The sequence below is a fragment of the Equus przewalskii genome, chromosome 9, assembly GCF_037783145.1.
Source record: "Equus przewalskii isolate Varuska chromosome 9, EquPr2, whole genome shotgun sequence".
NCBI classification, from domain to species: domain Eukaryota; kingdom Metazoa; phylum Chordata; class Mammalia; order Perissodactyla; family Equidae; genus Equus; species Equus przewalskii.
In genome coordinates this window covers 18659090-18686900 of record NC_091839.1, presented here as the reverse complement: position 1 = coordinate 18686900, position 27811 = coordinate 18659090, and the positions used below count along the sequence as shown (strand labels likewise).

Genomic DNA, 27811 nt, shown 5'->3' with positions numbered 1-27811 from the left:
TGGCAGCAGGGGGAATGGGAGTGGGGAGTGGGGAGAGAAGGTGTGGAGAGGCCGATCGAGCTCTGATATTCCTCGTGAGGACCGTATTGATGTTTTTTTGGAATAATCAAAAATCTAATTTTTTTCAAAAGAAAGTTCACTTTTATTTACGCTCATGCACTGCTAGATTGTATTGAGTCTGTTTGTGGGTTGATCCAACCCCGAGTCCAGCTTCAAGCGAGAAAGCGCATGCCGTGTCTGCATCGCCTCCAGGACTCGGCGCCAAGAGGCGCCTGATGTGCCTTCTCAATGGTGGGTCTTGAGGGAGGAGTCTCGGAGGAAACAGGAGATGCTCTGGGGATGAGGGCAAAGCGGGTGGGACACCCAAGACAGGGTCTGCGAGCTTTCAGGTTTGGCTGAGCCATCAGGCCTGGCTGGCAGAAATGGAGTCTGAGGGGATGAGCATGGAGGGACAGACAGAGGGACAAAGGGAGAGAGAAACAGAGCAAGTCGGAGATGGAGTCAGCACTAAGTTGAGAGTCAGGGAGTGAGAAGATAAGGATGAGAGAGTGAAGAAAGCTGGGTGTGGATGTAACAGACAGAGCTGGAGATGCAGAGTTGGAGGCTGAAGGTGACAGGGTCTGGACCTGTGGTAGGCAGAATAATGGCCCCCCAAAGATGACCACCCTGTGATTCCTGGAAGGTGTGAAATCTGTCGTCCAGGTGGGCCCAACCAATTCACTCCCATGAGCCTTCAAAGGCAGAGAACTTTCTCCTACTGGAAGAGGAAGAGGAAGGTACGTGGAGATGGGGCAGAAGGACAAGTGAAGAGATTCCAAGTGTGAGATCTGAGGTGTGGGGTCCACATGCAAGAACCGAAGAGCAGCTTCCAGGAGCCAAGGGCGGGTGACCATTAGGTGACAGCCAGCGAAAAGCAGGGGCCTCAGTCCAACTGCAGGGGTGCGATCATGCCAACAACCTGAATGACCTTGGGATTCTTTCCAGAGCCTCCGGGTAAGAGCCAGCTGGCCCACACTTGATTTTGGCCTTGGGAGACCGTGCGCAGAGGACCAGCCGAGCCATCCTGGATCTCCGACCTGGAGATCTGCGAGGGAATCTATTTGCATTGTTTGAAGTTGCTATGTTTGTGGTCATTTGTTGCGGCAGTGAAAGGAAACTAATGCAGCAGCTGAGTGAACAGAAAGGACTGGAGCGACAGTTGGTAGTGGGAGGGCAGACAGGGCTGGAGGTGACAGGGTCGGGAACTGAGTGGATGGATTGGGCTGGAGGTGGCAGAGTTGCTCAGTCAGAAGACGGACAGCGTCTGAATAAGGAAACGGAGCCTGGAGTCCTTGGCAAGAGGAGGTGGTGCAGGCAGAGGTCATGCTCAAGGTTAGGGTTGGGGAGACTTGCAACGGCCTGGTCGACTGAGGCTTGGGGACAGATCCCAAAAGGAGATAGTGCTGCTAGATGTAAGAAAAAAACTTTATTTCCATATGGTGCTTGGGGTGGGGTCTGTTGGTGGGGGTACATGCAAGTGTCCCCCGGTTCCTACCCCTATAGCTGCTGGGAGGGCCTGAGGATGTACAGGAAATGGGTCTTGCGAGGGGGCAGCTTGGCATGGTAGGAGCTCTGGGTCCCCTCTTCCAGGCTGTCCTCACGAGTCCCCTCACGGAGCCCATCCCGGATGGCCTGCAGGCGGTGTCGCTTCTCGCTGAGCCAGCGGCCACTCTCCTGGGCATCCTGGTGGAACCTCCGCCGTGGCAGCTTCATGATCCAGAAGGCCACTCGGGGATGGGGTTCCTGGTGGAAGCTGTCCTGGGCCTTCGGCACAGGCACCATGGCCTCCTTCTCCTCTATCTTGTGTGCCTGGGGAGAAGGGACAAGGAGACCCTCTGGAGGTCCAAATGACAACCTCAAGATGCTCAGTCCCCACTGGCATATTCAACCCACCTTGCCACCTACAGGACACTTCACTTTGGGAGCTAAAATCTCACTTTGTGGTTTACAAAACTCTTGGGTTTATAAGTGCTTTAGAATTAAAAATACTCTTGAGGTTTATGGAATACGCTGGGATCGAATACAGAGTTTGGAGTTTTCGAAAGCAGTTTGAAATGTACAAAGCACTTCGGGATTAAAAGCTCTTGGCTTTACTAGAGGCTCAAGACCACAATTGCAATGTGTGATCCTGATTGCATCCTGGATCAAAAACCAAATCAGCTCCCATGGACAGCTTTGGGTCCAGTGGGGACATCTGAATATAGGCTGAATGTTTATTTGGCCCTTGCCATTTGAAATGTGGGCTGTGGACCAGCGGCATCAGCATCATCTGAGAGCTTCTTAGACATGCAAATTAGCGGGCCCCACCGCTCCTCAGACCTACTGAATCAGAGCCTGCATTTTAATAAGCTGAGGTCTGAGATGCCCTGTGGGAGATTGTTATGGGTTGAATTGTGTCCCCCCTGCAAACTCATATGTGGAAGTCCTAACCACAGCACCTCAGAATGTGATCTCATTTGGAAATGGGGTCAGTACAGATTTAATTAGTTAAGATGAGGTCATTAGGGTGGGCCCTGATCTGATATGGCTGGTGTCCTTATGCAAAGGGGAAATTTGGACACAGACATGCACATCGGGAGAATGTCACGTGAAGATGAAGGCGGAGATGGGGATGATGCGTCTGCGTGCCAAGGAACGCCAAAGATTGTCAGCAAACCCCCAGAAGGTAGGAGAGGGGCCTGGAACAGATTCTCTCTCACAGCCTCAGAAGGAACAAAGCTGTTGACACCTTGATGTTGGACCCCTAGCTTCCAGAACTCTGAGACAATAAGTGTCTGCTATTTAAGCCATCCAGTCTGTGCCACTTTGGGAGGGCACCCCTCAAAAACGAGTATGGCAGCAATCGTTTGCTATCAACGTCAAATTTCTCAGGTGTAAAATGGTACTGTGGTGCCGCGGGAGAATGCGTTATTCTCAGGGGACAGCTGCTGAAGGATTTAGGGGTGAGGCGTCACGATGTTATAATTTACTGTCGTGTGGTTCAAAAAATGAAAAAGTCAAAATAAAGTAAGTGTGGTCAAATGTTAAGTGGTGAATCTAGGTCAGTGGTTCTCGACTGAAGTCTGGAGACAGGTTTTGGGTTGTCACAACTGGCAGAGGTGGGCATGCTTCTTCCATCTAGTGGGTCAAGGCAGGGAGGCTGTCAACAATGCACATCCTCCAATGCACAGGATGGCCCCCTAATAAGAAAAGATCCAGCCCCAAGAGCCACTGGTGCCAAGTACCAACTCAGCTGACTGATAAGCGTAATGACTTGCCTTTATCTTGCAACATAGGAAATCAAGCCAGGTGCCAGTCACGGAGCACAGACACAAAGTCCCTATTTCTCTATACCTATCAGGAGCTGAGTGGAGAAAACCTGCTCTACAAACAGGGGAACACAGATCTACTTATTGTACTATTTTTCCCAACTTTTCTGTAAATTTGAAATTTTTAAAATAAAAAACTGGGTGTGTGTGTTGGAGAACCCTATGGGTTTGCCAAGCACTTGGGGGTTCTTAAAACTTTTTAGGATCAAAAAAGATGCACCTGGTGGTTAAAATCACTCAGAGGTTTAGGAAGGGGAGCTGCACAAGCATTTGGGGTTGATAAATTAAAAATCACACTTGGACGTTTACAAGGGAGAGATTTAGCAAGTACTTTGAGAGAGATTAAAAGGTAGCCTGAGGTTTGCAGACTGCTTTCATAAAAACGCACTCTGAGGTTTAGGAAGGTGAAGCTTATCAAACACCTAGAATTAAGAGCACCCTTGAGTTTACAAAACACTTTGGCGCTGACAAACCCTCTGGGGTTTACTAAGCGAGTTGGGATGTGCTCTGAGATTGTAAACCTCATTTCTGACAGCTGGTTAAGTCCCTTTTGACAGATGACAAAACTGAGGCCCAGAAGAGGAAGTCCCACACAGACGGAGTCGGGGAGTCAACTCGTCTTCCCCTCGTCCTAAACAACAGAAAATATTGGGGCTTGGACAATTTTGAGGGGCATGTCTTAACCTTCAGGTCATCATCCAAGATCCCTTCTCCCGGCTTGATGGCCGCTACCACCTTCTCGGAGATCAGCACTTCTCCTGTCTTGTTGTCGGTCACCTGTGAGGACGGGAGGAGAGAGTGAGAGCAAAGCTACTTTTCTCCTCTGCCCTCTTCCCGACAGATACTGCAGCATGAAGGATGGTGGGGAGACTCCAGGAGGGACTTCCCAGCATAGGCACCTTGTCGATCTGGAGGTGGCTGGAGACAGTGTTGTTCCCCAGCCGGCGATCCTGTTTCTCTTCTTGGTGGTAGTTCCTGGGGAGGCCCCGGAAGTCCATAGGGGCAGAGAAGAAGCTGTCCATGCCCCGCAGCAGGTCATCCTGGGGCCGGAGGAGGGACCTGTGAGCTGCTGGACCTCAGGACTCTCCAGGACATCTGCAGCCCTGCCAGGATGCCCTCGAGGCCTGGCTGTATCCCTCCCAACTCCCACCCTCTCCATCCTCTGACCCTTAGGGCCTGACTACGTCACCCCCCATCTGTCCTGTCTATTCTCTGTCCCATTACCTTCCCATTCCCGTTCCTCGGCTGTCCTACTGTCTCTCTGTTCTGATTCCCCACTCCAGTCTCTTGTCTCTGTCCATCTCCCTCTGTTCCTCCTATCCCTCTGTCCCTTTGACTCCCTCTCTTCCTGTCTGTCCTTTCTGGCCGCGACCTGTTTCCCACTGTTTCCCTGAACCCCCTCATCCCTCAGTCTCCATCTGCCCCCGTCCCTCTTCTCTGTACCTCTTCTTTCCCCCAAACCCTGCCATCGCTCACTTTCAGAAAAAGCCTGGTGAAGCCTTGCAGTAGGCTCTGGAGGCCCAGAAGACCCGAGGAGCTCTCCGGGACGTCAGCATCGCGGATCGGGGCTGCAGTGGAGGGGGGCACGGAGGCAGAGGGGAGCAGCAGCAGCAGGACCAGTGGAAGCCACATTGCGGGGCGGGCCAGGAGGCTGTGGCACGCGTAGGGTCAGAGTCCCAGCCCCTATCAAGGCCCCGCCCCCTCAGCGGTCAAGCCCCCCCACCCAAGACAATTACCCCTTTGCTACCCCTGGCCCAGGCTCCGCCCCTTGTCCAGGCAACTCCCCCACACCACGCCCATCTTCGCCCTCCCTTTCCTTCCACTCCCATCCCCTACGTCGGGTCAGGCCCCGCTCTTGTGGGCTCTGCCTCATTCACAGGTCTCACTGCTCTCCTTCGCTCACATTCATACCCAGATCTCATCCCTCACCTTCTCCCACGCCCTGCCCCTTCTTCTGGGCCCCACCTGTATGCTATACCACAGCCCGGTCACCGGACTCTCAGACTCCGGCCATCCACGGACTGTTAAGTCCAGTTTTGGTCTCGAGCCCAGGCCGGACACCTGGAGCGTTGGGTGGGCTCCGCGAGCCTTCGCCTCATCCCCATTATCTGACCACGCCCCCATCTGCTGACCTCACCCACGAGCCCTCTATTGGACGGTCACACCCTTAAGGACAGAGCCACACCTCTATCCTTCGTTAGCCACGCCCCTTAAACCAGCGCCGCGCGGTCACTGCATGGTCACATCCCCATCGTCAGACCACGCCCCTGTCGGTTGACCTCGGCCCTGGAGACCGAGCCTCGCCTGTATTTTCTGATCTTGGCCCTCGCGCCGGAGTCCCGCGCCAATCGCAGGTGGCCACGCCCCTTGACTTAGGACCACGCCCCCGGGCCTAGGCCACGCCCCTGTGCCCCTGATCTTGCTCCCAGCGCCCTCAGTTCCATTCCTGGCTCCCTCTGCTCGTGAAACGCTCGAGTCCGAACAGTCCTTCTGGTTCACCCGTTCCTTAGTTTGGTATTTATCTCCGAGAGTTTCTCCGTGTCTCTTCTAGTCTTCTCCAGGAAGAAAGGATTAATGCGCTCAACAGACGGCAACGTGGGGACCCTGAACCCCGAGCCCTCTTCGGTTCCACTAAAAAGCCCCACACTCTCCGGAAACCCTAAATCCAGTCCTTCTCCCTTAGGACTCCAGACTCCAGCCCCCAGCCCCCTCTAGTCCCGTGAGTTTGAAGACCCACCCTCTCATCTTTAAGAGACCCAAGAGGGCCTGCCCTAGGCCCCCCTCCCCTCAGGCACCGACGCTCTCTCCTGGTCCTGGGACAGCGCCACCTCTAGTCCACTAGTGCGTGCGGGTGTGGGAGTGTGCACCTCCATGGACCTCCAATAAAGTCCTGGTCGTCTTGCCTGCGACCCTTAACTCTGGCGAGGTCACAAAGAAACTGTGTTGTCAAAGAAATCAATCAAAACGCATCCTCATATCTCAAACCTCAAAAACATACTTGGGGCCGAACAGGAAAGACTCTTTTGTGTTCGTATCACTTCCACATCCCCAACACACTAGAGGGGAGCCAGGGGTCCAGACCCCCAGGCCCAGGAGTCTCGGGTCCCAGCTCTTCCTCCCTCAGACCCAGGAGTCCAGGCCCCCAGACTCCTCCTCCAGACTAGACTCAGGAATCTTGGCCCTCAGCCCCCTTCTCCCTCAGACCCAGGAGTCCAGACCCCTCGTCTCCTTTTTCAGATCCAGGTTTCCTGGCCCTCATCAACCTCCTCCCTCAGACCCGGGAGTCCAGACCCGCAATCCTCTCTCCTCCTCCAGGGACCCAAGCATCCGAATCCGGACCCAGCTAGACTTCACCTCTCCTTTGCGAAAGCAAAACTCTTCGCTTAAACTGTCACCATCGGATCCCCCTTCCCTCTGTCCGGCGCCCGGGCCCGCCCCCCCTCCGGTCCCTCCCACTTTTCCCAAACAAAGCTCCCGGGCAACTTTCTCCCTCGCAGCGCCCCGCCCGCCCGCGGCTCCCCAGCCCCAGGCCGGGAGGTAGGAAGGCGCCGGCGGGAGTCGGGGATCCTGCTTTGGGGTGTGTGAGTTGGGGTGGGAAGTTACGCGTTCCGAGTGGAGGTGTTTGTGGGACCGACTCCGAATGGCTGGCAGTCCTCTTTTGGCCGGCGGGCCCGAGTTTGCGCTCAGACTAGTCTAAGTGTGGAGTTGGAACTTGCGCTGGAGTCGGGGTGTCTGTTGATGGGTCTGAGTTTGGGAGTGTGCGCAGGGGAGTGGGTGAGGGGCTGGAGACTTTGGCGGGTGTGTGTATTGGGGGGTGAGTTTCTGCGGCGGTCTAGGTTTCAAGTGAGAAACGATCCCGTGCGTGCTTCTGACCGAATTGGTTTGCGGGTGCCATTTGTGGGCTCCTGGTCCTCCTCACGGAGAAAGGAGGCCGCCGGGGTGGCAGACGGAGGGCTATGGGTCTTCCTGGATCTTCAGTCTTGTCTCTTCGGAAGTTTGGGGCCTGGGGCGGGAAATTAGGGGAGACTTTTCTTACCCGGCTCCTCTGTGCCTTTGTCTGGCCACATGGGGGAGAGCTGGGCTGGGATTTTGGCCTATGGGGGTCCTGAACGCCGCGGCGCCACTGGGCTCGGCCTGGGGTCTTTGTCTCCGCCGGGAGTCCGGGGTCCGAGGGAGGAGGGGGATGGGGCCTGGACTCCGGGGTCCTGGGAAAGCTGTGGAAGACGTGGAGCCGCCAGGGAGGCGGGATCTAACTGTATTGGAAAAAGTTTTCCCCTGTGCCCGGCCTCCGGAAAGTCACTGGGAACTTGAGTTGGATCCGAGCCCACGGCGCAGGGGGAGGGGAGGGAAGGGGCGGGGTCTGGGGCCGGAGGGGAGGCGCCCTCGCCGGCCAGCCCCTCCCCTGATGGGGGTTGTGGGAAACTGGGGGAGGGGACGCCTGGGCCCTTTGTTCTGGCTCTCCTGATGGCAGGGCGGCCCTGCCCCCCAGCCTGTGGTTCTCCGGGTCTTTCCTGGTCTCGGCTTGAGTTTCTGCCCTGAGTCTCTGTCCGCCTCTCTCTGGCTTTCTGTCCCCTTCTCTCTGGGTCTCTGACCCACCACACTGAGTCTCTGTCCCCCTCTCTCTGTCTCTCTGACTCCCCACACTGAGTCTCTCTCCCCCTCTCTCTGGGACTCAGTCTTCTCTCTGAGTCTTATCTTCCTCTCTCTGGATCCCCTTCAGCTTTATGAGGGCCTGTGCCCCTCCTCCTTTTTTTCCAGCAGCTGCTGCTCACATCCTACCACCTGTTCTTGGGGTGGGACTGAGAAGATCTCACCCACAACCCCCTTCCAGCGACTAGGCCCTGACTCCTGTCTTCTTTAAATCAGTAATCCATTCCCAAAGGTTTGGCCCTCATGGGCCCTGGGCATTACCTGGGGTCATCAAGATTTCATGACAAGCCAGGCTCCCCTGCAAACACAGAGGGGAACATTCTCACCCTAACTTTCCCCAGAAATCCAGTCCCCTCCTCCCTCAGACCCAGGGGTCCGGGCCCCAGCCCCTCCTCCCTCAGACCCCGCAGTCTGGACTCCCAGCCCTGAAGTCCTTCTGGATGGGTCCAGGGAAACTTGCTGACCTCTGTGTTCCTCCAGGCCCAGATGGGGGAACCCCGGGCTGGGGCCCCCCTAGATGATGGCAGCGGCTGGACAGGAAGTGAGGAAGGAAGTGAGGAGGGCACCGGTGGCAGCGAGGGGGCTGGGGGAGACGGGGGCCCAGATGCAGAGGGTGTCTGGAGTCCGGACATCGAGCAGAGCTTCCAGGAGGCCTTGGCCATCTACCCGCCCTGCGGCCGGCGGAAAATCATCCTGTCCGATGAAGGCAAGATGTATGGTGAGTCCACCCCTCTCTTTTGTCCTAGCCCCCACGGATGAATAATAAAAGTAATGACCAACATTTATGGAGCCCTAAACATTGTTGACGTGAAAGCACATGGTATCCTCACAATGCCTCAGGTAGGAGCTAGCATCGCCATTTGCACAGAGAAGGAAACTGAGGCACAGATAGGTTACGTGATTTGCCTAGGGTGACAGAGCTAGCATGTGGCAGAGCTGGGATTTGAACTCAGGCAGGCTGGCTCCAAAACCTGTGGTCGTAACTCCTCTCCCATATAGCTGAGGACACCTGCAGCCCAGCTTGCTGCAGACTTCTGGGAACTGTTGCTTCTCTCTTCTTCCCGAGTGTCCTCTGTTGGGAAGTTCTACCAAAGGTCTAACTCTGTTCCATCTTTGACTCTTCAGGTCGGAATGAACTGATTGCCCGCTACATCAAGCTGAGAACGGGGAAGACCCGAACTCGCAAACAGGTCTCAGGACTGGCTTGTGGGCTTCTGTGTGGGGCAGGCTTGCCTTCTCAGGGCCAGCCCAGTATGGGCAAGTTCAGGTTCAAGGAGGATCTGGCTTTGTGCTTCTGTCTGTCTTCTGGCTGGTCTGCTAGCATGCGCAGACTGTGCCAATTTTGGTACATTTCTTTTAGCAGTTGTGTTAGAACCAGAGAGTAAGCTTGAGAGACTAAAAGAGACAAAGAGAGAAGGATGCGGAGGGGAAAGGGGACCCGGATGTGCTGGGTCTGGGGAAGATCAGCAGTGTTGGTGAGAAAGGGATAGCCTTTGTGGACACGTCCGTGTCAGCGTGCTCCTGAGACGGCTGGCATGTTCTGTATGTTGTCGTCTTTCACGTTCCAGCAGCTCTGGGGCACCTAAAGGGAGGGAAGGGGGAGGGGACTCAAGGGGCGAGTGGCTGTGGCCTGAATCTGCTTCTCCATCACTCCCTCCAGGTCTCTAGTCACATCCAGGTTTTGGCCCGAAGGAAATCGAGGGAAATCCAGTCCAAGCTCAAGGTAGGGCCCAAGCCAGAGATCCTGAGAGAGGGGGACAGGGACCTTGAGAGAGGGGGACAGGGACCCAGAGAGAGGGGGACAGAGCCCCGGGGGGGGGGATGGAGACCCAGAGAGAGGGGGACAGGGACCCAGAGAGAGGGGGACAGGGACTTAGAGAAATGGGACAGAGAGACTCGGGGTGGGGGACAGAGACCCAGAGATGGGGCAAGAGTCACACAGAGAAGTAGACAGAGCCGGGGAGCAGAGACCCAAGGTGGGGCTGGTGGCTCAGCAGTGGCTGGAGACTCTGGGTAGGGAGAGATCCGCAGAGAGAGGGGGATGGAGGTTGAGCTTAGCACAGGCCAGCAGGGTGGGGCGTGGGGCCTTTCCTGGCTCCTGCTGTCTCTCCTCCCTCTCCTCCTCCCGCGCCTCCTCCTGCTCTCCTGGTGTCCTCCTTGCCTTTTCCCTCTTGTGCTGTGTGGATCTCCTCTTCCTCTCCTTCTGGTTCATCTTCTCATTTCCCAGCCCCTGTGTGGCCTGCCTATTCCTTCCGTGCCCAGAAGCCTTCATTTCCTTCTGGAGATTTTTACATCTCTTTTCTCTTCTTCATCTTCTGGATTTCCTGTTCCCTCTTGGCCGGAGACCCTCACCTTCTACCCTTCTGGGTGTGGGATCTGCGTCTTCCTTTGGTTTGGGGATGTGCCTAGAAGTCTCCCCTTCCTTTCTCTCTGCCTAAAAACCTTCACTTCCCGTCTTTTCTCCACCTTGCTCTTCCCCCTCTGTCCCGTCCAGGCTAGGAAATGTTTGCCGCCTGTTCCCTCTGGGTCTGAAGTTCTCATTTCCTGTTGCCTGCGCATCCGGAAACCTTCACTTCCGGCTCTTTCTTGACCTAGAAACTCTCATTACTATCTTTTATTCTGGGCTTGGGAACTCCCTTTCCCCTCTAGGGTGGCCCCTCTACTTCCGGCTCCATGTTCATCCTTGCTGCCCCTTCCTCTCGTTCCTCTGCTCAGGGTGATGGGGCTGTAGGAGTTGGGAGGGCAGGAAGTTGGCAGAGTCCGGGCCTCACTTCCTAAGTCGTGTTTTCTTTCCTCCTTTGGCACCCTCCCCCACCCCCACGGGCAGGCCTTGAATGTGGTAAGTCCCCTGCCCATCCTCCCACCCTGTCCCTTACCCCTGACATTCCTGAGGAGGGGCCGGGGCTGTAGCGAGAGGGATTTGGGCCCTCCCCCAACCCTTCGCCTTGACTCCCCAACTCGGCATCTCCCCATTGCTGGCCCGACCCCGTCATTGACCCACCCTTGCTGTGTCGACTGGGACTCCCCATTAACATGGACCTCTAACTTTTCCTCCAGGACCAGGTTTCCAAGGACAAGGCCTTCCAGACAATGGCCACCATGTCCTCGGCCCAGCTCATCTCAGCACCTTCCTTGCAGGCCAAACTGGGTCCCGCGGGTCCTCAGGTGGTCTGGATTGGGGGTTGTGAAGCTCAGGGCTGGAGGGGTGGGGCCGCAGTTTCAACAGAAGAACAATTGACTGACTCCCCTTCTTTTTCTCTTCTCCAGGCCTCTGAGATTTTCCAGTTTTGGCCGGGGGGCTCTGGGCCCCCCTGGAATGTTCCAGAGTAAGTACTTTCTCTTCTGGCTCAGTGGCACCCACCTCCACTCCCCCTAACAGACTTTACTCACCCCATCTTCTGGCTCTCAGCTGCCCTGGGAACATAGATTCTGGAGCTAGGCTATCTGCATCTGAATCCCAAGGAGGAGGCTGGGGTGGTGGTCCGCAGAAGAGGACTAGGTCTGAGTGGGACAGTGAGGAGAGGACAGGGCAGAGAGTCAGGAGAAGGCGGGATGGCGTTGGAGCATGATGCGAGCTGAGAAGGAGGGAGGAGGCAGGGACAGTGAGGGGCTGGCTCATAACTGGGGTTGGTGGGACAGTGTACAACCTAGGGGAGGAGCGGGTTTGGGGAAGAAATGAGCTCAGGATGGAACTTGATGAAGTGAGGGGCCTGGAGATCACCCTTGGGGATAGTGGGATCCCATCTAGATTATCTGGGCCTCAGAGGCTCATGGGAAGTGTAGTTTTCAGCCTAGAGAGGAGCTGATGGATCCTGGCTGGGCGTGGGAAGGGTACTGTGGCCGCAGGACAGTGAGGCAGGAGTGTTGAGGGAGTTGCCAGAGAAACAGTGAAGTGACGGGCTGTGAGACAAGAAAGTTCGCTGAGGAGGTGCTGCTGGGTGGGGACACAGGGACTGGTCAGAACAAGTGCCTGGTGGCCAAAGGAGCCTCAGGTTTGCAGGGGAAGGGGCTGAGCTGGAAGGAGGGCCCCAGCCACATTCGTGCTCAGGAGTCACAGCTCATGTACTCAGTAGCCACGTGTGGCCGGTGGCACAGATATAGAACATTCCCATCATGGCAGAAAGTTCTGTTGGACAGCACTGCCTTCGATTCTCTTGTGCTGCCACTCCATCCCGAAACTGGCCTGATGTCTCATCTCCAGACCACCGCTCCTTTTCTCCCCACCCTCCCGCCCCTTCAGCCTCCTCTTTCGCTGAATTTCCTATTCTTTGTGCTCTCCCCCCACTTCTTGAAACCCCCTTTCTCTTCTCTTTCTGCTGTTTTGTGAGAGGTACCAAGATGTCCTCATCGAGACCCCAGGCTTCGTGGTTGGGACTCACGTGGGTTCAAGCTCAGGCTCCACTGTGCCCAGCTGTGTGAATTTGGGGGGCAGGGGTCAGTTGACCCCTGTGTGCTTCAGTTTCCTCCTGTGCAAAATGAGAAGAGCAGTAATCGCACCTACCTCCTAAGCTGTGAGACCTCGATGAATTTGTGCACATAATATGCTAGCCTGGGGTCTGGCATGTCACGGCCCCTCAGTAAACATTAGCTAGTACAGTTAGCAGCTTTCCACCTTGCTGACCCCCAGCTTCTTTTTCGCTCAGTGTGAAGCCATTCTCACAGACACCGTTCTCCTTGTCACTGACTCCCCCATCTACTGACCTCCCAGGTAAGACCCTGCTTTCATCTCCCTTGTCTCCCCTCTCTCTTCAACCCCAACCACCTTTCCATCAACTTGCCATTCATCAGGGGACACATTCTTACTGAGCTCCAGCTCTGAGGCAGGGCGTGCAGGGTTATGGAAAGATGAGTGGCAGAATTTGTAGTGGTTAAGTGCTTGGCCTCTGTAGCCAAACACACAGAGTCTGTGCTCTGCCACTTGCTAGCCTAAAGCACATTGGAGAGGTATATTAGTCAAGATTCTTTCAGCTGCAAGCGACATTAACCCAAATCAATCCAGATGACCAAAAAAAAAAAAAAAGGGAATTTATTAGTTTGGGTAACTGATATCTCAGGAGTTATGGCTCCAGGCATGGTTGGATCCAGGGGCTCAAATGGTAGCATCAAGACTTGCTTGGTTCTGCTTTCCTCTGTGCTGGCTTCATTCCCTGGAAGGCTTTGCCCACCTGGCAGCAGAGATGGCTTCCAGAAGTTCATGCTGATGTAGTCCTAGGAAGTCGTATCAGTGAAAGAGAACTCTCAGGTTCCACAGATTCATCAGTTAGGAATGCTTTTGGCCTCAAGTAACAGAAAGCCCAAGTTAATAGTGCCTTAAATAGTAAAGGCTTTAGTGATTCCGCATAACAAAAAGTCTGGAGGTAGGCTGCTTCTGTGCTGGCTCAGCAGCTCAGCAATATCAGGACCGGTGTCTCTATAGGTCCCTTGTCCTCTGTTTTATTGTTTCAGGATGGCTGTTTTGACTCCAGGCATCATGTCCCAAGCAGACTTGGTCAGGGCCAAAAGCTTTCTCTTCCCAAAGTTCTGTCTTTTTCATTCAGGAAGAAACTCCTTCCCAAAAGCCCCCCCAGCAGATTTTCCCTAACATCTCATTGGCCAGGACTGTGTCCCATGGCCACCTCTAGCTGCAAGGGAGGCTGGGAAAGTGAGTATTTAGCTTGTTCAGCTTCTAAGCAGAGGCAGGCAAGAGAGAACAATGCTTGATATATGCTATAAATGTTAGGAATTTTTATTTTTTTTATTATTTTTTATTTTTTTTAAGGATTGGCACCTGGGCTAACAATTGTTGCCAATCTTTTTTTTTTTTCTGCTTTATCTCCCCAAAGCCCCCCTGTACACAGTTGTATATCTTAGTTGCATGTCCTTCTAGTTGTGGGATGTGGGACGCCGCCTCAATGTGGCCTGACGAGCGGTGCCATGTCCGCGCCCAGGATCCGAACCCTGGGCCGCCACAGCGGAGCGTGTGAACTAAGAATTTTTATTGTTTGTTTTTCTTTCTCTCTAGGGTACGAGCCCCCCCAAGCCCTCTCACCTCCTGCCCTGCCCCCACCTGCCCCGTCACCCCCAGCCTGGCAGGCTCGGGCCCTGGGCACTGCCCGGTTGCAGCTGGTGGAGTTCTCAGCCTTTGTGGAACCGCCAGATGCAGTAGACTCTGTGAGTGCAATTTCAAGATAGTCACTGTGGGTGTTGTGGGATAGAGAGGGTTATAGGAAGGGAAAGCATAAAGCAGTGATTCTCAAACTTTAGCATGAATCAGAATAACATGGCGGGCTCGTTAAAACACAGATTCCTGGGCCCCACTCTCAGAATTTCTGATTCAGTAGGTCTGGTGAGAATTTGGATTTCCAACAAACTCCTAGGTGATGTTGATGCTGCTGGTCCAGGGACCAGACTTTGAAAACTACCAGCATAAAGGAACTGGAAGATCATGGGGTTACAGGTTGGGAAGGTCAGAGAAACTCCCCAGGGCATCGTTCATTCATTCATCAAACATTTTTTGAGTGCCTACTGTGCGTCAGGCTTTGTGGTGGATACTGGGAACCTGGAAAAACACATCTTATTTCTAGGTTTGAGCTTTCCCTGGCCTAGGATGGGTGGAGACAGATGCCATAATAGTCAGGGTGGGCTGACTGTTAGAAATAACCCCCAAAACTCAGGGACTGCACATCACAGAAGTTTCTCACTCATGTAACATTTCAATGTGGGTGTCCAGCAGGAGCCTTCCACATAGTGATTTGGGAAAATTGGGCATCTTGCATTTGGTGGCTCTGCCATTTTCTAGGGCATCAGAATCTACTGCTGGATTGATTCTCTGCATCTGGCTGGCAGATGGTGGAAGGGAGAGAGTCAATAATTGTGCAGCAGGTTTTATGGGTCTGGCTTGGAAGTGGCAACCATCAGATCTGCTCACATCTCATTGGCCAGAACTTAGTCACGTGGTCATACCTAACTGCAAAGGAGCCTGGGAAATGTAGTTTAGCTGTGTGAAAGGGAACTGGGGTTGGTGAACACATGGCAATCTCTGCCACAGCCACATAAACACCAGTTGCTGCATATAGTGGTCCTGGTAAAACCCAAGTAAGATCAGCTTAAAGCCCTCCCGTCTCACTTGGAGCGAAAGCTGAAGTCCTTTCAGTTGCCCACATGGCTCTGCACCATCTGACCTCTGGTCCTGTTCTGCCCTTACCTCCTGCCCTCTCACCCTGGCTTACTCTGCTCTGACCACACTGGCCTCCATGCCTTTTCTCAAACATGCCAGGCCCACTCCTGCCTCAGGGCCTTTGCATCTGCTGTTCCTGCCACCTGGAATGTGCTTTCCCCAGATGTCCCCACTCTCTCTCTCCATTCATTCAGACCTTTGCTTGATTTTATCTTCTCAGATTGGCTTTCCCAAACCACCTTACAAAAGATACCAGCTGCTATCACTCTTGACCCCCTTACCATGCTTTATTGGGATTTTTTTCCCATAGGATACATCGCTCTCTGAAATTCGTATTACCCATGGGATGATTTTTGAAATTTTCTGTCTCTGCCCGTGGACTGTGAGCTCCATAAAGTCAGGGACTTTGCCTTGTAGCCCTGGGACCCAGAGTAGTGCTTGCATGCAGTAGGTCTCTTGATAGATGTTTGTTGAATAATGAGTATGCTCTGAGATAGGGGAAGCTCAAGTTTTTGTGGGTGTCCAGAGGAGTAATTCTGCCTGGGGAGTCAGTGAAGGCTTCCCTGAGATGACAACATTTGAGTTGGGCTTTGAGGGTTATGTAGGAGTTTGTCATGTGTAGAACTGCATGTTTCAGGTATAGAGATGGAAACAGCATCAAGTTTTCAGAGAAACAAATAATTGAATGTGGTGGGAGCTGGTGAGGCTGCAGATAGGCGGGGAGGTGCCTGTTCTGGAGGAACATTGCCAAGGTGAGGGACCCAGACTTTCTCCTGAGGGTGATGGGGACCCATGGAAAAGGTAGGGTAGAGAGATCCTATCTGATTTTGATCTAAGGGAGGCTTCTAGGAAGAGGCAGAGTTGGATGGACTTGGGTCTGGAAAGATGGAGGGAAGATTTGTATTAAGAGAAGATGGGGAAGATTTTCAGGTTACGGATAAGAAGTGATAAGAATGCGAATCGATAGGAAGTCTCGATGTGGACTGTGTGGATTCTCATCCATCCATCTATCTACCCACTGATGGAACATTCATTGATCGAACATTCATGTATTCAATTCAGGGCCAGGTTGAGGGGGTGTGGGCTTTGTCCTGAGGGCACTGGGGAGCCATGGGAGGATTATGAGCAGAGGAGGGCCAGGGTCAGCTGTGGAGTTATTTGAGCAATGAACTAGAGAGGAAAGACTGGAGGCTGGGAGGCCAGCGAGGAGGCTGGGGTGACAGTGGGAGAAGACAGAGCTGTGGGGATGGAGAGTAGGGGACAGGGCAGAGATCTGGTCAGTAGAGACAGGGCTGGGGGACTGAGGTACTGTGGGAGTGAAAGGGCAGAAGGGAGTAGGGGCAGTGCCTGGAAGTCGGGCCCAGTGTCTGGGTGGACAGTGTGGAACAGCTCGCAGAGGAGCTGTGCGAGTGGTGACAGGGGTGTGGGATGAGCTTGGGCGTCGAGGGCCGGGGGTCCAGCCCATCTCCCGCCCCTCATCCACGGCTGACCTTCCTCAGTACCAGAGGCACCTGTTCGTACACATCAGCCAGCACTGCCCCAGCCCTGGAGCGCCCCCCCTCGAGAGTGTGGATGTCCGGCAGATCTATGACAAATTCCCGGAGAAAAAGGGCGGTCTGCGGGAGCTGTATGATCGCGGGCCCCCCCACGCCTTCTTCCTGGTCAAGTTCTGGGTGAGTTCTGCCACCAAAAACAAAAAGGGCTCCTAAATCACGTGGCCTCCCAGCAAAGGCCTTGGACTCTAAGGGAGACAGTCTCGGGACCAGCCAGGTCAGCCTGGACCTTCCCATCCTCGTGGCACAGTGTCAGCCCCCTTTGCAACAAGGAGGAGCACCTGTGAACAACGAGGAGTTTTGCCCCCAGGGCAGGATGGCTGGGACCATTGCAGGCCTAGGCCTAGGACTCTGACTTCCCGGATCCCACTAGACTTTGCCACACCCAGAGGTGTGACTGATATGGCCCTGGGGATTGGCCTGCAATATTTCAGACTTCCCTGTGCCCCACCTGACCACACCAAGCCTTGTTGCTAAGGAATGGCTCCCTCCCCTTAGCAATGGAGTCCTGAAGAGTTTGGTCCCCAGAGGACAAGGCTTCGCTGGTTCCATCAGACTCTTGCTGGAGAATGTCTGGCCTGGAGGAAGCGGTGGAAGGACCCAAGGAGTGGTTTTGTGAAATCTTGTATTTATCTAACAACCATTTACTGAGTACTTACTACATACAGGCCCAAGGCCAGGTGCTACGTATATAATTGTGAATAAGAGGGTTGACCCTGGGTCTCTCTTAGGCCTGTTTGGTTTCATGTCCATCACAATGAGTGATGCTATGGGGGTTCAGTAAATGCAGTGAAGGTTTAGGGGGTGTAACTCTTGTGGTAACCAGGGCCATGGCGAGACTTCCCGAGAAGGAAGTCTGCTGAAGGCTTTTTGCTGGGTCCATAGCTACCACGCTTCTAAAGTGTTCTAGCGTGTGAGGTGGGGGCCCGAGATGGCTCTGGGATGCGCTGCTGAGGTCTTAGGCATCGTGAGGGTTTAAGACAGCCTCACCAGGTTGCAGGTCTGGAGAGTTCTAGACCCTTAGGAAGCCCAGCGTCTGAACGGATGCAGGGGAGTGGCTGGGAAGGTCTTTGGATTTGTCTGGCTTCCCGAGGCCCTGTTGCCAGGGTGATGGATGGCGTCAGGCCTCTGAGGAGAGGACTAAACCACCCCAGAGAGTGCCCTGGTCAAGTTAGCAGCTAACGTTAGAAAGAGGAAGAGACGTGCCTCCCAAGAAGATGACCAATGGGCTCGGACCACAGGTGTGATGAGGTCCTAGGCTTCGTTAGGCTCCACTTGGCCTAATGGACTGTCTGCCCACCTGGCCACTGAGGTCCTAGAGGGGTCTGACTTCTGAGAATCAGCTGAAAGGACCCAGGAGAGTGTTCTGGGGAAGGGTCAGGCTTCCCTAGACCCCGCCAGGCTGCCAGGAATAGCCACTTGCCTTAGCAGCGGGGGTTGTGAGGGGCTCCCAGGGAGAGCCTCGGTTGCTAGGGAGTAACTGCTTCCTTGGTAACCAGCCCCTTGGAAGGGGCTGAGCTCTTGAGTTGGGGGCTTCTGGATAAAAAAGTTGAGTTTCAGGGCTCCTTTGGTGGGAGGAGTGGGGGTTGCTGGGGAGGGAGGGCCAGGACCATTTTGGGGACGTAGACTTCTCCAACGCTGATGGAAGGGTGGGTCTTCTCCAGAAACCAGCCCGTGGAGAGGTGGGGACTTGGAGCGCCGAGGAGGAGACGGGGGCACCTGCCGCGTGATGGGAGGCACCGGGCCGTGGGGCAGAGTTCCCACTGTTTCTAAGGAATGTCTCCTCCAGCTCACCTGTGCCTCCCCATCCCCCAGGCGGACCTGAACTGGGGCCCGAGTGGTGAGGAGGTGGGGGCCGGCGGCAGCAGCGGCGGCTTCTATGGAGTGAGCAGCCAGTACGAGAGCCTGGAGCACATGACCCTCACCTGTTCCTCCAAGGTCTGCTCCTTTGGCAAGCAGGTGGTGGAGAAGGTGGAGGTGAGGCTGGACGGGTGGAGCTCTGGGCGGCTGAGCGCCCAGCCACCTGCCATTTTGAGGGTGCAGACGAAATGGACCAGCAGCCGCGACAGCTCAGGCATTTGGGGGTCTGCATGCTGGGGTGGCGGGCATCCTAGCCTCTTTGGGGGTTTAATGCATGGCCTTAGAGCTAATATGGAGTTCCAAAGCCACATGTAGGGGTCACTTTGGGGATACGAAAGTAATGTGTGGGACAGAGATTTAGAGTCGCCAAGATTCAAAAGATCCTTATGGATCTGGAGGAGTCCACGGGGCAAGGAGGTTCCGGGTCACATTTAGCGGTTGCTGAGGACTCGAGGGAACTTGAGTTCGGAGGTCATACCGAGTTTGGAGATCTCACGGAGGGGTCTTTGGAGGGTTTGGGTATCTGAGGGGCTGGAGGTCAGAGGAATTTGGAGGTCACTGAAGGTTCAGAGCATGGCTTTGAGGGGCGGGAGAGGTCCCTGGTTTATAGGCTTAGTGATCTTTTTTTTTTTTTTTGAGGAAGATTAGCCCTGAGCTAACATCCACCATGAATCCTCCTCTTTTTGCTGAGGAAGATTGGCCCTGAGCTAACATCTGTGCCCATCTTCCTCTATTTTATATGTGGGATGCCTGCCACAGCATGGCTTGATAAGTGGTGCATAGGTCCACGCCTGGGATCTGAACCTGCAAAGCCCGGGCCGCCAAAGCAGTGTGTACGAACCTAACCACTATGCCACCAGGCCGGCCTGGCACAGTGATCTTGAGTTGGATACTTGAGGGTGCAGGGTCCCATCTCTGGTCACTGCGGATGGGGCAATGGAGGGAAGATGGCAGTGGGGAGTGGAGGCATGGAGCGTGGCTCGGTCCCTGGGCGACCCCTGTGTCTCTCAGTCACTGTCCTCCCCATTTCCCGTCCCCCGGCTCAGACGGAGCGTGCCCAGCTGGAGGACGGGAGGTTCGTGTACCGCCTGCTGCGCTCGCCCATGTGCGAGTACCTGGTGAATTTCTTGCACAAGCTGCGGCAGCTGCCCGAGCGCTATATGATGAACAGCGTCCTGGAGAACTTCACCATCCTCCAGGTGATGCCCTGGGGCTGGGCCGGGGCAGGGGCCCCGATGCGGAGGGGAGTGCCCACAACAGACCCTCAGCCCGGGGACCCTTTTGCCTGGGGAACTGACACAGTGGAGACCCCACAATAGACCTTTACCTCTTTACCCAGGGGACCCCTTCACGCAGGGAACTGATGTGGGGGGGACTCCACAGCTCTCTCATCTAAGGAGATCCCCTCTTCGCTGGGGAAACTGACCTGGAGGACACCCCACAGTGGGTCCTCAGGTTAGGGGACCCCCTTCATGCGGAACCTAACTTTAGCCCAGGGAACGTGATATGGTGGGATCCTCTTTAACTCTGGGGGATGTGATGTGGTGGGGACTCCTTTGACCCTGTAACATGATACATCATCTGATTTGAGGTCCCTCCTTGCCGACCCTCAAATGGGGAACCTGACATGTTGGGCATCCCCTCTACTTGGGGAATGCGACATGGTGGGGACCCCTTTCCTGGGTAACCCGTGATGCCCTGCTCTGCCCTCCAAGCATCACCCCCTTCTCCTGGCCTCCTTGGCAGGTGGTGACCAACAGGGACACCCAGGAGCTGCTGCTCTGCACTGCCTACGTCTTTGAGGTCTCCACCAGCGAGCGGGGCGCCCAGCACCACATCTACCGCCTGGTCAGGGACTGAAGGGGCGCCCCCAGAGTGGCCCACTCCTGGAATACCCTCCTCCCAGGAAGGACCTCCAGCTTTCCTCATGCTTATTCGGGGAGGGGGCTGCTCCCTGCTAGAGGGGACCTTCAAAGCTGGGTGGCGAGTTGACCCAGCTGGGACTGAGAGGAAAGGACGCATCCTGATATTGGGACCGCACAGGGGCATCTGAAAGGACAGATCACTCCAGAACATCAGGGACTGGGGACCGGAATGAGACAACTCTCACTACAGCACTGGGTTCTCAGTCTCTACCAGGAGGCACCCTCCTCCCTCTCTTCCGGATGTTTCGGAGGGTCCTTGTACACATTGGCTTGTCCCTCTCTCTGTTTCTCAGCCCCCCTTTCCCCAATCTGCCTCTCCTTACCACCCTATCCTGTGACCCTAATATCGAATATTGAAGGTTAACCCTTTCTGTGCAGGAGCAGAGCCAGGTGGGCCCTGGAAATACGTTTTTTTTTAATATAACAAGAGATATTTATAAGTGGGTGTTAGGGTCGTGACTTTTTCTCAGCTGGGCAAGCAGTGGGGTGAGGCTTTTAAATCTCATCCCCTCTTCTAAACGAGCCGTGGGCTAGACTGTGTTGCTGCCCCCCCCAAGTGTGTTGGTTTGTGTTTTGACAGAGGATAAAGCTATTTTACCAAAACACAGGGGATTTATTTGGGGTTTGGGTGAAAAATCATCTTGTGGGAAGTGGTAGGCCGACAGATGAGCTAAGGAAATGAGGTATCTTTGGGGGCAGGAAGCTGGTGGCGGAAGCCCCAGGTCCCCCGGGAGAGGTAACAGCAGCGGGGCAGGCAGACACCTGCGTCCCCAGGGGGAATGAGGAGGCGGAGAGCTCACTCGCTGGGGCTAACTGGGGATTAAACAAATATTTACAGGGACAGGGAAATGCCCAGGGCACTGGAAGGGGGAAGGGCGGGGCCTAGCGGTACCGAGCGAGCCGGTCGTAGACGTGGTCCAGGTTTCTGCACAGGAATATGGAGAGCGTCATGAAGCTGAGCTATAGAGAAAGGAGATGCAGTCAGAGAGGTCGAGGGGGTGCCAGTGAGAGGGGTTGGGGTGGTGGCGGTCCCGAGGGAGAAAAGTCGGGGGGAAAAAGTAAGGCACCGAGAATTGGGCGGGGAGGAGTCCTGAGAGGGGCAGAGAAGGGAGCAGGCAGAAAATGGGCTGGGCTAGAGGGAGAACTTGGCGTGGCTGTGAAAGATGGGGTCAAGGACAGGAGTTGGGGGGAAGATGAGAGAGGTGGAGAATGTGGTGGAGTTAAGGGTAAAAGGGCAGGAGGTCATGGGGGGGGGTGCTATAGAAGATGCGGGCGGACCGGGGAGGGTGGGAGCACAGCAGGAGCTGGAAGGGGAACAGTGAGGGGTCAAGGGGAACCCAGCTGCGTCTAGCGCAGGTCTGGAGTCTGGGAAGGAGTGAGATCCAGAGCAAGCCCAGGGTCCTTTATTCCGGAGGCTCATCTGTCTCCCCTTCCACCTCGGCCTCCAATTCCACCTCGGCCTCCACCTCTGCGCCCGCGCTCCCGGTCCCGGTCTCAGGCTGTTCCTCGTCTTGATCCCAAAGCGGCCAGGGCCCCAGGGACATGGGCAATTTGCCCTGCGGGGCCTTGTCCCCCCAGTTGGGGCAGGCATCTGCCATGCCCCAGCCACCCCACATACTGCCGCTACGCCCGCTGCTGCTCAGCGCACCACAGCGCCCGCCGCCGCCATCAGCGCTCAGGCCGGGCTCGGGGCTCGAACCGTTAGCCCCCAGGACCTGCGGCTGGGCATCCCGGCAGAGCGCGCCGCGCGGGGGCAGCAGGCTCAGCCCCGCCACACTCACCTGCGGGGAAAGGAGAGGGATATTGCGGCGAATAGCAGGAGGCTGGTACTCCGAGGAGTCCAATGGGAGCCTCGAGAGGGAGGGCGGAAACGCCTGCTCCCTGCGTGCAGCCAATCAGGGCTCACAGAGGCCAGGTCTCCTTGGTTCTAGCCCGAGCGGCCCGAAGGCGTGGATTGGCTGACGCCCTATCACGCATGCGCCTTTCCCAGAGGAAGCGGGGGTATGCGCAATTTGCGGGGGTTGGGGGCAGCTAGGGATTGTAGGGCCAATCGCGAGTGGAGGCAGGACCAGCTCACCTCGAGTAGACCGACGCCCAGACAGATGCCCACTATGGAGATAAGGTTGTTGTGCAACCACTTTTCGAGGCTCCGCTCGCATCCCTGGGGACGTAGGGAAAGGTTAAAGGTAGAGTTCTTTCTGGGATTGGCCCTCAAGCCTGGGCCCACCGTTCTCAGTCCAGCCTTCACCCCTCTTTCAGGCCCCGCCCCGCTTCCCTAGTTACCAGAGTTCTCTAGTCTCCACTTTGGCTGGTCCAAGTCTCCCCATCCCTAGACATCAGCGTTCCAGGTCCTGCCCTTTCAGCCAGCCCTTGGCTTTAGGCCCCGCCCCTCCTACAGACCCCGCTCCTCCCGTTGTCCTGTTCTTTCTTGTAGACCCACCCTACTTGCGACCTCTCCTAGTCCTGCGGCCCGGCCTCCTGGGGACCCTCCCTGCAGCCCTACACCTCCCACAGGCCTCTCCTCGTTCCAGCAGTTCCTGCTTCGAATCCTCCCCACCTCACTGTAGATATAGGCGTTGGCAGGGACCACGCAACGGTCTGTACTGTGTCGCTGCCGCGCTAGTGGTCCAGGCCGGCTGAACTGGGAGGAGGAGATCTTTTCCAAGGTTGCGGAGTCGTTGGCGCCCGATGAGTTATAGCAGGAGCAGGGCACGTGGCGCGCCGCCGACTCGTTGCTGCTCAGGCTGGGGACGCGGTACCAGTCCTGAGGAGAGAACCAGCCGCAGCAGCGCAGCTAGGAGAGGGACAAGAGTTAGAGGGACCGGGACTGGGGAGATGCAAGATGATGTGGGGGGATCAGAGGACTGGGGGATGTGTATGAGGTCATTTTGGAGAGCAGAGGGCTAAGTGGTGGGTGCAGTGGGGTGTGGGCTGGGGTCACGACGGGGCCAGAGCTCATTAGGGGAACATAGGGTTGGGAGAGACGAATCACGGGGCGAGCTGGGGCTGGGGGAGGAGCTGCAGAATCACGCTGTGGACGGAAGATTGGGTGGGCAGTGCAATTCAGCCTCAGGTATGGGACAGGTGGATGGAGGGCGGGGCCACATGAATGACCAGGGAATGGAGCCTCACGTGAGCCCGTGGGAGCCAGAGTCACTACGAGGCAGGCAGTGGGGTCACCCTAGGGCCTGGGGCCTGAGGGCGGAGTCTTGTCGAGGCAAAAGATGGAGCCATTCCAAGGTCTGGCAGCTGGGAGACTGGGCCACATTGAGGCCAGATTTGTTATTTGAGGGCGGGCCCACGTCCGGCATGGCAGGAGGTGGGGTGCGTAGGTAGGGTTACAGGAGGGTCCTGGACCTGGGGGCCCGGGCTCCGTTGGGGCGAAGTCTCCTCGACCGAGAGCCGATCCCCGTCAGTCTCAGAGCTGGAGGGAGGGATACACGTCCCAGGGGGTGGGGACCTCACGCACCTGAAACTGCACGAAGTCCCAGCTCTCCTCGGCCCCAGTCTGCTCCGGGTTGGTGCGGTAGTTCTGGATAGTCTCCAGGACGATGTCCTTCACTCTCCGCTTCAGCTGAGAGGCCAAGAGTGAGAGGCTGGACCCCTTCCCGCCTCCCCACCCCTACCTGCTCCGACCCACTCGCGCCACTCCCCGGGTGTGTCAGCCCCAAGGGGTCCCTGAGCATCCTTATGTCTGCCTCAGTTCCTCACGGAATGGCTAGCTATGCTTTTGTTCCTCAAAATCTCTGCCAGTTTCTACCATCTGTCTTTCTGTTTCTCCCTCTGTCTCCCACCATCTCTCATTAGGTCCCTGTCACTGCCTCGGAGCCTTTTGTCTCTCTGCGTGTTATTTATTTATTTATTTATTTATTTTCTGTTTGTTTGTTTCCCTTTGGATTTCTTTCTCTCTTGCTATGTCTCTTCCTCTGTCTGTGTCGGTGAGTCTCTCTCTGACTCTCCCTGTCTGTCTGTCTGTCTCTCTCTCTCTGTATCTTTCTGCCAGTCTCTGTATCTCTCTCTCTTCTGTCTCTTTCTGTGTCTGTTTCTCTCCATCTTCCTCTGCCTCTGTTATATCTCTTTATCTATCTCAGCTCTCACCTGTCTTTGTTTCCATCTCTTTCCATCCCCTCCAAGCCCCCCCCCCCCCGCCGCCACTAGCTGCAGGGGACAGTAGGAGGGGAAGACAAGCTCACCCGGCCCCCCTGAGTGGAGATGAGGATTCCCAGGGTGATCTGCGTGGCAAACAGGAGCAGCAGGATCCCAAAGTACTGGGGGGCAGAGTGGAGAGATCAGACCGAGCCCCTCCCTGGGTGTCAGGGGCTGCCAGAGCTCTATTTGAGGGGGGATGTCCGTGGTCCCAGGGTTGGAGAGGCGACGGGGCACTCACCAGGCCTAGGAGGCAGGGGAGTTCCTTCAGGGCCCCCACACAGCCCAGGAGGGCCAGGCCCATGGTGAGGATTCCTAAGATGGCCAGGGCCTTGGACCAGATCTGCAGGGGCATGAAGGACAAGCCTGGGGGAGAGGAGAGGCAGTGACATTGGGCCCCAAGCATGCAGCTCCAGGCAGGCAGCCCTGTTCCCCACCCACGCAGCCACCCAAGTAGGGAGGAGCATCCTGGGGCCCTCTGTCTGGGCTCCTGGCACTCTTCTCTGGGCATCTGTCCTTGCCCTAGTCTCTGTCCCTTTCTCTAGGTCTCTTTTCCCCTCTCTCTGGATTTCTATCCCTCCTTCTCTCTGGTCTCTGTCCCTCCTTCTTGCTCTCACTCTCTCTGTCCTCCTTCAGCTCCTCCTACCAATAGTTTCAGCCCCATGACTCGTTCCGTGACATGGGATTGGTCACTTGAACCTCCCTGCAGCCTAGGGGCTTAATAAATAATATCTATTTCTTAGGGTTGTTTGGAGGGACATGTGTTCAACCCAGGGCAAACACTTAAGTAAATATGAGCTATTAGGATTTGGACGATTAGCCGATTATTATTTTCCTACTATTGTTATCAGTGTCACATCTGCTCTTCTGCTTCCTTTCTGGGTGACATCCAGTAAGTGACTTCCCCTCTCTGAACCTCAAGAGAGGGGAAGGTTTGTGAAAAAATCAGCATCCACCCAAGGCCTGACATGTAGGATGTGCCCGAGGAATGGCTATTATTATTACTATTATTATTAGTAGTAGTATTAGTATGCACAACTCATTTATCAGAGGAAGATGCCAAGGCTCGGGCAGGCCAGAGGCGAGCGGTGGAGCAAAGCTTGGGACCTGCCTCGGGAGTGGGGCACTGAGGGCCTCCCTGGGACAAGGGGACCCCAGGAGGCCAGTTAGGGGGAGGGTGTGTCCAGCCTGCCCCAGGGAGGCCCACCCCACTGGTCCCAGCCCCCTCACCCACAAAGGACACGAAACTGGTCTTGTCGATGAGTATCCAGATGCCGAAGCAGAAAATAAGGCCGCCTAGGACCTGGGGAGAGGAGAGGAGAATATGGCAGTGGGCAAAGGGGGACCCAGGAGGCTGGGCGGCTGCGGCAGCGGAGGGGATTGTGTGTGGGGGGGCCCGGGCTGGGTAAGCCATGAGGCAACTCACGAAGAAGAAGAGGTTGAAAACGAAGAGGAGGTACTTGATGAGGCTGAGGCATCTGTCCTGGGCCGACATCTTCGCACAGAGTGGTGAGCCACCAGTGGGAGGGACGGGACAGGAAGAGGTGTTGGCAGTAGGGGAGACAATCAGAAAGACAGAGGCCGTAAGAGAGAGAGAGAGAAAGAGAGAGAGAAGGAGAGACTGAGAGAGGGAGAAAGGAACACAGAGAAAGAGGAAGTTCCAGGGGCGGAGCCCCGCCCCCTTCCTCTCCACATGAGGTGGCTTTTTTCTCTGTCTGCGTCCCTATCTCGCTCACCTGCCCCACTGGGACACACACCCCCGTACCTGAGGGGCCTTGGAATCTGTGGGCACCAAGGACACAGCAGGCAGTCCCTCCCAGGTCTCCATGGCTCGGCTGGGGGACACACAGGCACTCCTGGTCTACTTGCAGCCGCCCACTCTGGGCACCAGGACCCCAGGCCAGCCCTGGACAGCAGCCGACCTCACAGACACTCTGACCTCACTGCCTGCTAAGCTCTGCCGTCTCTGCCTCCATCTCTGTCCTCCCCTCCTGGCCCTCGGTCTCTGGTCCTCCCCTCTCTGGGTCTCTGTTCCCTTCTCTGTTGGTTGTTATTTCTCTCTTTCCCTCTGGGTCTCTGTCCTCTCTCTGAGTCTGTGTCCCTCCCACCCCCGGGGTCTCTATCGTCTCCCTCTCTGGGTTTCTGGCCCCTTCTCTCTGCATGCCTGTCCTTTCTCTGTTTATCTATCCCCTTCCTCCCCCTTGTCATTGCCCCTCTCTCTCAGAGTCTGTGTCCTGTTCTTGGTGACAAGTGTAGACCTTGGTGCTTCCACGTGCTGGGGCAGGGGCTGGGCACCTGGGGGAAGTGAAAGTGCTGCAGGCCCCAAATGGGAAGGTCCCTGGGAGCGAGGGGGGTGCCTGGGCGGTACCAACGCACCCAGAGCGGAAGCTGAGCGTCAGGCTGTGCTTCCTGCCTCTGCAGTGGGGCCCCAAGAAGAGGAGCCAGGATGGAGCCTGGGACCTCAGCAGTTAGATCCAGGTTGACAGTACCTGATTGTCTCTAAGCCGGGGCTGCACACCCAGCAGTCTCTGAAGTCTCCCCGAGGCCCCCCAGGCTCTCCACTCTTGTCCCAAATTCCTCACAGATACGCAATGTCAGGGATGTTCCTACCCTCCTGACATCCACCCAGGCCCTGGAAAACCAGCCTCTCTTAGAGACCTAGCACCCTCTCTCTTTTCTGAGAGGTCTCATCCGCTATTTTCTTTTTTTTTTTAAGGGCTCCTAATGGAATTTATTTTCTTATGAATGTCATCAAAAATCAATTCATATTCATAGTATCCTGGTTTTTGATTCTGGGCTTTTTTTTCCCCCCCAACTTGATTGAGGAATAATTGACAAATATGATTGTCTATATTTAGAGTGTGTGACATGATGATTTGATATACATATACATTGTGGAATGGTTACCAAGCTCCAGCTATTTGACGTATCCATCATCTCAGAGTTAACGCTTTTTTTTTTTTTTCTGGTGAGAATGCTTAAGATCTCTCAGCAACTTTCAAGTACGCAATACTGTGTTATTAACTATAGTCGCTGTGCTGTATGTTAGATCCTCAGAACTTATTCTTCTTATAACTGAAAGTTTGTACCCTTTGATCTACATCTCCCCGTTTCCCCCACTCCCCAGCCCCTGGCAACCACCATTCTACTCTCTGTTTCTATGAAATTGGCTTT

General features: G+C 55.5%; 3 protein-coding genes across 18 annotated transcripts; 1 reads left to right on the top strand and 2 right to left on the bottom strand.

The window, feature by feature from the left end:
- Positions 1-1446: 1446 nt before the first annotated feature.
- On the bottom strand, positions 1447-6823 carry DKKL1 (dickkopf like acrosomal protein 1). Of its 4 annotated transcripts, none has more exons than XM_008523792.2 (5): positions 6702-6823; positions 4824-4998; positions 4247-4387; positions 4032-4124; positions 1447-1848 (listed from the first exon to the last, which is right to left on the bottom strand). In XM_008523792.2, exons 2-5 carry the CDS (start codon positions 4977-4979, stop codon positions 1537-1539), a joined length of 702 nt encoding a protein of 233 aa, XP_008522014.1. In that variant the 5' UTR covers positions 4980-4998; positions 6702-6823; the 3' UTR covers positions 1447-1536. The 4 variants fall into 4 exon arrangements, with proteins under 4 accessions (XP_008522014.1, XP_008522013.1, XP_008522012.2 ...); XM_008523791.2 differs by lacking the exon at positions 6702-6823 and adding an exon at positions 5533-6238; XM_008523790.2 differs by lacking the exon at positions 6702-6823 and adding an exon at positions 5326-5503.
- On the top strand, positions 6663-20931 carry TEAD2 (TEA domain transcription factor 2). 8 transcript variants are annotated; one of them, XM_008523797.2, is made up of 13 exons: positions 6663-6884; positions 8478-8715; positions 9123-9187; positions 9658-9720; positions 10825-10836; positions 11055-11162; positions 11265-11323; positions 12641-12705; positions 13999-14147; positions 16653-16826; positions 18522-18683; positions 19613-19765; positions 20313-20931. In XM_008523797.2, exons 2-13 carry the CDS (start codon positions 8484-8486, stop codon positions 20424-20426), a joined length of 1356 nt encoding a protein of 451 aa, XP_008522019.1. In that variant the 5' UTR covers positions 6663-6884; positions 8478-8483; the 3' UTR covers positions 20427-20931. The 8 variants fall into 8 exon arrangements, with proteins under 8 accessions (XP_008522019.1, XP_008522020.1, XP_070414351.1 ...); XM_008523798.2 differs by having other exon boundaries at positions 6805-6884; positions 18522-18644; XM_070558249.1 differs by having other exon boundaries at positions 6831-6924; positions 18522-18644.
- A 152-nt stretch (positions 20932-21083) lies between these two features.
- On the bottom strand, positions 21084-26321 carry CD37 (CD37 molecule). Of its 6 annotated transcripts, none has more exons than XM_070558260.1 (8): positions 26064-26321; positions 25872-25940; positions 24879-25003; positions 24685-24759; positions 23961-24065; positions 23049-23285; positions 22569-22652; positions 21084-21451 (listed from the first exon to the last, which is right to left on the bottom strand). In XM_070558260.1, exons 1-8 carry the CDS (start codon positions 26113-26115, stop codon positions 21374-21376), a joined length of 825 nt encoding a protein of 274 aa, XP_070414361.1. In that variant the 5' UTR covers positions 26116-26321; the 3' UTR covers positions 21084-21373. The 6 variants fall into 6 exon arrangements, with proteins under 6 accessions (XP_070414361.1, XP_070414359.1, XP_070414358.1 ...); XM_070558258.1 differs by having other exon boundaries at positions 25868-25940; positions 26064-26319; XM_070558257.1 differs by having other exon boundaries at positions 21084-22272; positions 26064-26305.
- Positions 26322-27811: the final 1490 nt, after the last annotated feature.

Excerpts from the sequence above, each read along its gene's own strand:
- DKKL1 (XM_008523790.2), bottom strand. The coding sequence starts at position 5,471 with ATGGGGGCGTGGTCAGATAATGGGGATGAGGCGAAGGCTCGCGGAGCC. Across the intron at positions 4,999-5,325 it reads AGTCCGGTGACCGGGCTGTG|CCTCCTGGCCCGCCCCGCAA; the intron begins GTATAGCATACA and ends CGCGTGCCACAG. Across the intron at positions 4,125-4,246 it reads GCCACCTCCAGATCGACAAG|GTGACCGACAACAAGACAGG; the intron begins GTGCCTATGCTG and ends CCGTCCTCACAG.
- TEAD2 (XM_008523797.2), top strand. The coding sequence starts at position 8,484 with ATGGGGGAACCCCGGGCTGGGGCCCCCCTAGATGATGGCAGCGGCTGG. Across the intron at positions 8,716-9,122 it reads CGATGAAGGCAAGATGTATG|GTCGGAATGAACTGATTGCC; the intron begins GTGAGTCCACCC and ends TTGACTCTTCAG. Across the intron at positions 11,324-12,640 it reads CCCCCCTGGAATGTTCCAGA|TGTGAAGCCATTCTCACAGA; the intron begins GTAAGTACTTTC and ends TTTTTCGCTCAG.
- CD37 (XM_070558261.1), bottom strand. The coding sequence starts at position 26,132 with ATGTCGGCCCAGGACAGATGCCTCAGCCTCATCAAGTACCTCCTCTTC. Across the intron at positions 25,004-25,867 it reads CAGTTTCGTGTCCTTTGTGG|GCTTGTCCTTCATGCCCCTG; the intron begins GTGAGGGGGCTG and ends CCTCTCCCCCAG. Across the intron at positions 22,653-23,048 it reads ACGCCTATATCTACAGTGAG|GGATGCGAGCGGAGCCTCGA; the intron begins GTGGGGAGGATT and ends CTACGTCCCCAG.